Here is a 9,604-nt window from a genome sequence, read left to right as displayed (position 1 = left end):
CACCGTTGTTGTAACGTCTCATTTAATTTAATGCGTAAAATTAAAGGAAACGTCACACAGAGATAACAATGTAGCGTAGTCCTGGGGTTCTCAACACTTCCCCTACCAAAGCTAGGCACACCACGATGTCAACAAAAGCAGGATAACGGTTTAACTAAAAATTTACAATCCAATAACAACGAAATACAGGGGCCATAGCCCTAAAGAAAAATTCAAAATAAGCTATAGTCCAATCCACGCGGACTAGGCAGTAGAGTCTCCATTCCCTTGCTGACCACGAGAACCTCGCCCATCTGCTCCCATCAATTACATTGATGATCATCGCAAGAAAGAAGAGCCACATACAAGACAACCATACAATAAGCAGGGTAAGCTAGAGCCAACAACATTCTCATCATACAGTTAAACATGATTTCACCATCCAATGTCCATACAACAACCAAACATGTTATGACTCTTCAATCAATACACTACGACTCGACTCGACTCATCCGGATACGTATAACTTAGTCGGATTCAGCGGATGCTTGCACTTGTGGTGGATACCTCTGCTTGACCCTGAGCTGCTCATCTCCGAGCTATGTGTTACAAGTGTTACGATAGACCAATTTTCCCTCACCACAAGGTTAGCCCTTAATGAATTTCAGGCCTCCTGCTACTCTCACCACAGGAGTCAGTCTGCTCTAAGTGAGATTAACTGGCTCCTTAGAGCGTCAGGATGCAACCTTAACTTAAATCCTTACCTAGTTATACAGATGGGGCACCACCATGGACACCCACTAACAGGGGCCATGGAATTACGTCCCGACCACTGAAGCGCGACCTCGGAGGTCTCACCTATCGACTCCAAGGAATTTACACGCTGACACGGACCAACATTCATAACTCAGCAGTAAGAGAACATTAAATCATATTTACATTTCCATACCAACCCCTGAGATTAATTCCTCATACGCATCATATTTCGAATCCATACCTCTGATCATCACCACCCCATGAATCTAGGGCCTCATCTCATATCAATAATGTGTTCCTTTAGTTTCAAACCACTCATTCATTTCACATGCCAAGATCATACCCAACCCGTCATACGAAATTCATAATTCATGCCAAGCATACATAATACTCCATTATATACATGTTTCTCATCATACAATTCACACCTAAACCAATATCAATCATCCAAGAATAAACAAGCACCCAAACAGCGTACTGTCTCGCCCAACCCCTCGCTCAGGCTTAAGGGTTTCGCTCAGGCGAGACGTGCTCGCTCAAGCGAGCCCCCCCTTCGCCTAGGTGAGGGTTCGATGAAGCACCCAGGGAACATCACGGGATCTCGCCTAGGCGAGACCCCTCTCACCTGGGCGAGGTGTTCACTCGCTCAAAGGTTCGAACGGGTCGCCTAGGCGACCTTTCACGCAATGGAGTTTGGGCGAGCCTTCGTCAGGCTCGCTTAGGCGAGCCTAACTCGCCTGGGTGAGATTAACAGCTCTCGCCCCTGATTCACCTACAACAAAGGCGTTTCCCGATCCCACCAAACATAGCAAGCACTATACACACCAAACCCGTGATTTATTCATGCAGTCCATTCACAAGCTCAAGAACAGGCATAAAAATACAACTTAAACTCGGACTCTAACTTCTCGTACCTGAAGGAAGGGTTAACGGAAAGCCTTGGCGGCACGATAGCTAGCACGCTGTCCTGGGAACGGCTAAAGAGCTGGAATACAACAGAGAAACAGAACCAAGAGGAATTAATACGAAGTCCTAACTGGAACAATGCCAAGGAAAAGAGTCATACAAGCTAGAAGGGCACTTACGTGGAGTAGGAATTGAGTTTGAGCTAGCTCGAAGTGGACCTCAGGGCAACCCTAGCAGAGCGTTCTGTGAGGGGGAAGGGAGAGTGACGGCTGGATCTGTGAGAATGAAAGTGAGTGTGGGATTAGGGCAACATGAATGGCTTTTATTCTATGGGCCGGCCTTTAGGCCCATTACTGTAGGGCAGCCCTTAAAAGGAAGCAGAAATAGAAAGGGGCCTTCCAGTTGTTCTCTAAAACTTCCAGTTTTGTTTAAATTTATATACAAGTTTCCCTTTATTTTAAAAGAGTGCAAATATACTTTAGACACCATTGGATATGTTATTCTCATTTGCTCAAGAATTTAAAAAATAAAATAAATTGTTATAGTTGATCATTAAAAACAAGTAAAGTAATGTTGATATCATCTTCAACAAGATAAAAGAATTACTTAATAAAACAGTCTGCCAAAAACTAAGAAAAATATAAATAAATGTTGGGAATCTCATTCATATTTATTAGGAGTAAAGGCAAATTGTAAAATATAAGTGGGATATTATAAGTTAATTTTATGAAATTAGATTAGATACGAATCCTATAACAATTTATCTTACAAGGTTTTTTGGGCTATTATGTCATTTAAAAATATCTAATGTCGTATTTGAGATTAAATATTTGGAAGTCCGGTAAACTTACTTATGACGATGCTAAACATGGATTTTCCTAACCTTGATGGATGATTTAATGGTTTTAATTACATATTTTTACTAACAAATAAATTTGAAGTTACTAATGTTATATATCATTTTTTTAAATGGTTGAAATTCAATTTAGGAATTGAGTTAAGTGTTTCAAAAGAACTTGTTCTTCGTGATTTTCTAGCATAACAAAACACTCTACATAAATTTTTTTCTTTTGTGGAGAGACTTGAAGAAAACTCTATATTCAGTGTTTATTGAATGTGGTTTAAGCTTTATTTCTTCAATCCAAGTTGTCAATATTCAATTACGGGAGTAGTGTGTTTCCATCACTATTTTTCTAATCAACAACGTCCCCTATCTGATATTACAACAGAAATCACTTTACGTGGTTCTATATGGATCTAAACTTGATTATCAATGATAGAAAGCTTTTGGATGTTTGGTTGTGGATATTTTCTTTGATGAAACAATTTTTCCTAAAGAAGATTCTTGTTCTTTCATTGATGATACACTGATTACTTTGTCCATTATTGATAATTTTTCTTCGGATACTTATGTTGTTCATCACTCTAATGAGCCTCATGAATGATGAATATTAAACATCAATGTCTAATGTTGATGATTTTGAAACCTTCAAGTTGTCTCTGTTTTAGCACCTCACACTCTTATTCTATTCAGAATTTTTATTCTTTTGGCTCGTTTCTTATTTATAAGTTTATAGATAACATTTCTTATTATCATCTTGGCCTGAAACTAACTAAGTCTACTTATTCTACTAATTAAGGGGTTATCTATCTCATAAACTCCCAAAAGCACTTTTGTTTAATCAGAGTTCTAACGATTATATTAGAATTTGGAAGTACTCAAACCACCCACTTTATTCAACTCGTCCAAACGGAGAACTTACACTGCAGAAACATTTGTTTCTAATTTCTCTTCTCAGTATTTATAAACCCTTTAAGCCTGCAGAAACGTAGCTTCAGGAAGTGTAAAAGCTTGATGTCATAAACAACAATAACATGATAAATAAGGGATGTACTAATAGATAATACCTGGTGTGAAGATAAAATTCTTTGAAAATGATATAGTCATTATCTAATGCACTTCAAATTGTAGCATTTGTATTCAAATGAGTTCAGTCCAGTATCAATAATTTAAATGAAGGACTCCTGATTAGCCCAATGTAAAAAATGACAGATCTAATACATTTGGAATTTTGTCTTTGTTTTCTCGAAGACCTCTTCAGCAATCACGGCCTCATTACCATCAGCTCTTTTGATTTCCAGTGTTGCTTTCTGATAGAATCCAGTACCTCGCAGTGCATCTGCAATAAAATCATCGAACCCAATAGCAATTGCTGCCTCAGCCTTTGCTCCATAAACTAACCTCTGTTACAAAAGAATGTTGTAATGAGTTAGCTCCAAACATCATAAATGTGGTATAAAGGAAACACATAGGAAAAGCAGGGCATTCCAATTTCCAACCTTAATTCGAGCAAGGTGGATTGCACCAAAGCACATGGGGCAAGGCTCACAGGAAGTAAATATTTCACAGTCTGAAAGTTCTATTTGGTTAAGCTTCTTACATGCCTGTAAAATGAAAACATTTCTTTTGTTAGTTTTGTTTATCATTCATTGCACAATGTTTGTTACACAAAATATATAAAAACAAGACATGCAGAGTAATTCAATCACGTTTCGGTTGTTTCGGAAGTTAAGGCCTTAACCGCCCTATCCAAAACCTAAATAGAGTCATACCAACTAAAAAATTGTCTAATTATAAACCTGTTGTTCAAAAAGCGAGGTATGAAATCTAGTACCCTTTTCACAATACAGCAACATTTTCACCTAAGACATATAGTCTACTGACTAAAATTTAAACAGACATCAGTACCCTAAAGTGTGTATAGCCTTATACCATATGTACAAAGTATAATCTAGTCAAATCTTTGGGCATCATATCTAAACTTTGAACAAATATTAACAAGGATATAACCACTTCCCAGAAGGTTTTGACTGAAACTAAGAAACATAGGTTAAATGGTGATGTCTGTTAAATCCTAACTTGATTCAGTTCTACATGTGTCAGATCTCAAAACTAGTTATTTTGGAGCACATTATTATGTCTACCTTTTTTCTATTTTGCTTGCATAGAGGGAACTGAACATGAGTCCAAAACCCTATTGGACAACTGGAAAACCCAAATTGATCATTTTATACACAGGCATGTTGTCCAAAAGGTAATCTCAATGAATGCTTGATAATTGCCCCCAATGAGATCTGTTCAAGGTTTGAGTGGTATATATCTATAGAAATCTTTCCTGTTATGATTATGATCCATCCTTTCAAGTTTCAACCATTCCGATCAGAGATTTTAAATTCTTAATCAGGAGACCCTTTGTTTAAAAAGTGATACATGTCAGAGACTAACATTGCTCTAGAATCAAAATCGACATTTAAAAAATAAAGCAATAATAGACTAAAATTGCTCTAGAATCAAAATCGACACTTATCAGGGAATATGCATCATGTGCAATGATGAATGCTATTTGAGACAGGAAAACACAAAATCATTATTAGTTGAATTAAAATATGTTTTTCATGTTGTATAAGGGCATCATTTGCCTATTCAAAATCCAACCTCTCTTATTGCTGTCACCTCAGCATGAGCAGTTGGGTCTGTGTTTCTCAGAACCATGTTGTGGCAACTAGCAACTATTTCACCCTCACGAACTATAACAGCACCAAATGGGCCTCCATCTTTACAATCTACCCCATTATATGCTTCTTCAACAGCTTTCGTCACAAATTTGTGGTCTGTATCCTGCACAACTAATTAAGCAACGACGACACCAAAACAAAAGCAATAAGAGTCTGGTACAATATCAAGCAAGCAAAACAAAAACTCCAACTGATCAATTCATTTTCTTTAAAAAGAATCACATATTGATTTACACAAACAGGCTTTGAAAGATTAGATATATAATATATATACTTTGTTTTCAAACCTTTTTGGTTTTATCAGCAACTTTGTTTTCAAGCCTAATGTTTGCCTAATGAATACTAAATTCAGGTTTCTTTCTATTGAATGAAATGGTAAGACATCCATAGGACTCTGACATCCGAAACAAATATAAAACTGACCACGACAAAACATCAAGAAATGTGAGGCATTAAACATAGATGCATTAATGGAAGTCAGCCATGGATAAAAAATAGAGCAAAATTGCAACAAAAAATCTGAACTCTGCAAAATAGTTACCTTCTTGGTGACCAGCAAATGCAGCAGCTACTGAGACAGTCCCATCCTTAGTTTCCAACACTGAAAGAATCAAGAAATGAAAGAAAACGTAAATAAACACAATGAAGTAAATGAAACATTATGTTCTAAATATACCATACTTGCTCTGTTGTTCAATTGGGTAGGGAATTTCAATTTTCAAGGATGCATATAATCAATCCTATGAAACTTCATATTTCCCTGGTGACTTTGCATACTTCATTACAAGTAATACAAAGTCCCAAAAGAATTCAACGCTATGCAAATATCATCAACACAACCAAAAAATGTAGCATGCACATATTGCACAAAGATTCAAAAAATCATTGCAAAGAACAAAACCATGAAAAGGGTAAGAAAGAAAAACCCATAATCCACAAGCTCCACACCCTCCAAAAAAAAAGGAATCTGGAAAAACTAAATCATGTACTTCACATGAAAAAGAGTAAAACAAATGAGTACGATAAGAAACAAGGTACAGACCGTTAGCTTCCTCCATGACAGGAGCGTTCGATTAACGAAGAACTTGTCGGAGAAAACAAAAAGAAAATTGTTGTTTGAAGGAGGAGGAAGAATGGTAATTGCGAAAACAGAATATAAATAAAACAGAGGACATGTGAATTTTATGCACCTCTTATGATTAAAATAACAATAAATTGTTTAATTAATAACTCCCAAAAAACAGATTGAGCACCATGATTTGGTGGCATGAAATTAATAAATAAATATTGAAAAAAAAAAAAGAAGGAAAGTAGAAGATGCATGAATGCCGTGTGATGTGATTGATGTATCTCTGTCATAACTGTCCATGTATGTAATTAATCAAAATTTTCCAACAGCTCTGATTAATCACCAATCACATGGGATTACATTTTTTATTCATTCTATATAAGCTATGTGATTTGTTTATTAAACGCATGTAATAGAGAATTATATGATGTTCTTTTAAAATATTTATTACCTTATTGTTAATAATATTCTTTATTTTAATGGTTTACTCATTAAATAAAATTACAGCTAAAATCATTGTTGGATTTAATTAAATTTTAACAATACAATTTTCAAATAATTCGTAAATTACATTAATATTTTCTAATTTTGCTTATTTGAATTTAAAATAATAATCATTAAATATGAGGAATTTTGTATTACATAATTATTAATTATAATAAGGACAATGATTAATAATTTTTTTACATTAAAATAAAATATCAGTAAATTTAATGTATATTTTAATACATTTGTACATTTTATATTAAATTTTATAAAGTTCTTCTTTAACATTGAATTTTTAATTTATATAGATTAATATTAAATAATATATATTTAATAAATATATAATTCATCGTTTCTATCCTATTTCTGAGCACATGATTGATAATAATAAGGATAGTGATTAATATTTATCTAAATTAAAATAAAAAAAATCAGTAAATTTAATGTACATTTTAATACATTTGTACATTTTGTATTAGATTTTATAAAGTTATTCTTTAACAATGAATTTTTAATTTATATAGATTAATATTAAATGACATACATTTAATAAATATAAAATTCATCGTTCCTATCCTATTTTTGAGCACATGATTGATAACAATAAGGAGAGTGATTAATATATTTCTCTACATTAAAATAAAAAATCAATAAATTTAATGTATATTTTAATACATTTGTACATTTAAGTATTAGATTTTGTAAAGTTCTTCTTTGAATTTTTAATTTATATATATATATATATATATATATATATATATATTAAAAGACATATATTTAATAAATATAATTCATCATTCCTATCCTATTTCCTAGTCAATTTCCAAAAACTATTTCTTCGTTCTTATAAATTATTTTAAGGTTTTTTCATGTATTAACTATGCCAAAAACTTATTAAAGGTTTAAATAATATATCAAATTTGGTTTAAATATAAAATAAATTTAAAATTAAATTGTAAAGAATAAAAAGAATTAGCACAAAGGAAACAAATAATTTTATTGAGAAAAATATGAGATTAAAGTTTCACGAGATTGAGTTTTATGATTTCATTCAAAGTTAAAACAACAAATAATATATTTGTAATTCCTAACTCTAGCATTCACACCATAATGTAACAAACTCTAATGTTTTAATGACAAGTCTAAACTTTAATAAGAACCTTAATGTCTTACACCTTTACTTATTAAGAATTCGCATTAAACCTTAACTTTGGATGTTAAAAAGGATCAATAATATACTTTATGTCTAGATACATAATCAATTAGTTGTCTATACTTTTATGTAACAATAAAAGTCATCCAACTAAAAAAATTAAATTGTAGGTACTCAACTAAAAAATATAAAAAATTTTGAATACCGAATATACCAACAACATTAAAAGTAGTTTAATTAAAAATATTCAAATTTATTAAGAAATTGAAACATTTTAATTATTTAATTTTTAATGCATAAAAAGTAATAAATTAAATAATATTAGAATATGATATAAATTATATTAAATTTATAATTTTTATTCAAATTACATATTCTTTTTTAAAATTTAATTTAATTTTTATTTTTAAATAAGTTGTACAAATTATTAAAAAGATAAATTTAACTAAATTAAAAAAAATATATATTTTATTCATGTAAATTTTTGTTATTGTAAAAAGAATGTAAAACTAAAAATTATTATTCACATTTGATAACGTTCATTTTTAACTCTTTTTGTTATTGTCATAAATAAATAATAAATTAACTTTTTTCTAGCTTTTATCACGTTATATTCTCAAATTTAGTGTTTTGTATTAATTTTGTGTTTTAGCTATTTTATGCTTGTTTTATCTTTAATATCTTTTTTAAGTGTGTAAATAAATGAATAAGGAGCAATCCTAGTTAATGAAAACAAACAAGAACCAAAGGGAACATGTTTTTGGAAAACAAAAGTTCGATTTTGAGCCAAATACCCATGCCGGGCAGCAAGGAATCACGTCTAATACTTCAAATACAAAATGTTGTCAAACTACACAAGGCTGAGCGGTGGAAAGTTGATTTTGACTTAAATATGGAATTGAGATGTTTGTGAATGCATGAGAATGAAGTGAATGAAATCTAGTCTTGACAATTGCATACTAACTGTTTAATAAAATATCAAAAAGAGTTTTTTAGTGTTTTGTGAATTTTGTTGTCTAATTGAATCACGAATTGTGAGAGTTGTCATATATTGCACAAATCCATGTGAAGAAAACTATATTTATTAGTTGTTTGATGTGACATTTTTTACTAACAACATTTTTAAACAATATTGAAATAACTATTATTTAATTAAATATTATAATATAAATTTATGTGTCACGATTATTATAAATATTTTATATGGTATAAATAATTATTATTTTGACCGCAAAAAATCCTAAAAAAGTAATTTTAGAAAAACATCATAAACTAATAACAAATTTAATTATCGTAAGTTAATTTTGTTAAAGATTATTAATTGATCGTGAAGGATGTTTTTTTCCCACAGAGGTTGCGTCAATGTTGTGATCTTAACCATCTTTCTTCTAAATACCATACCATATAATCTTTCAAATACACCTCCGCACTTAGGGACGTCAAAGTAGACGGAGATGAATTTCGTTATCTCATACTCATCTCTATAGAAAAAATTCATCCATATCCTTATTTAAATCCAACCGATATCAAACTTTATTCTCGTCACCATTCTCATTGGGTAACGAGTATATTCTCTTACACATATCCGTACCTATTTTTTTATTGTTCCCATATTAATTAATTAATTTTTATAATATAATAAAAAATTACGGTAGAAGAAACATAATATTATAAAATAT

General features: G+C 31.5%; 1 protein-coding gene and 1 long non-coding RNA gene across 2 annotated transcripts; both read right to left on the bottom strand.

Moving 5' to 3' along the window:
* On the bottom strand, positions 1–1,965 carry LOC114175943 (uncharacterized). The gene is made up of 3 exons (XR_003602948.2): positions 1,821–1,965; positions 1,650–1,720; positions 1–293 (listed from the first exon to the last, which is right to left on the bottom strand). It is a non-coding gene; the product is annotated as an uncharacterized LOC114175943 (long non-coding RNA).
* A 1,590-nt stretch (positions 1,966–3,555) lies between these two features.
* On the bottom strand, positions 3,556–6,531 carry LOC114177212 (guanosine deaminase-like). The gene is made up of 5 exons (XM_028062478.2): positions 6,260–6,531; positions 5,759–5,818; positions 5,138–5,328; positions 3,982–4,086; positions 3,556–3,885 (listed from the first exon to the last, which is right to left on the bottom strand). The coding sequence occupies exons 1-5, from the start codon at positions 6,273–6,275 to the stop codon at positions 3,697–3,699; spliced, it is 561 nt and encodes a 186-aa protein (XP_027918279.1). The 5' UTR covers positions 6,276–6,531; the 3' UTR covers positions 3,556–3,696.
* Positions 6,532–9,604: the final 3,073 nt, after the last annotated feature.

Source organism: Vigna unguiculata, chromosome 3, assembly GCF_037176805.1.
Source record: "Vigna unguiculata cultivar grain cowpea cultivar isolate G323 ecotype 2 chromosome 3, ASM3717680v1, whole genome shotgun sequence".
NCBI lineage: Eukaryota > Viridiplantae > Streptophyta > Magnoliopsida > Fabales > Fabaceae > Vigna > Vigna unguiculata.
This window is presented reverse-complemented; position numbering and strand designations above follow the sequence as displayed.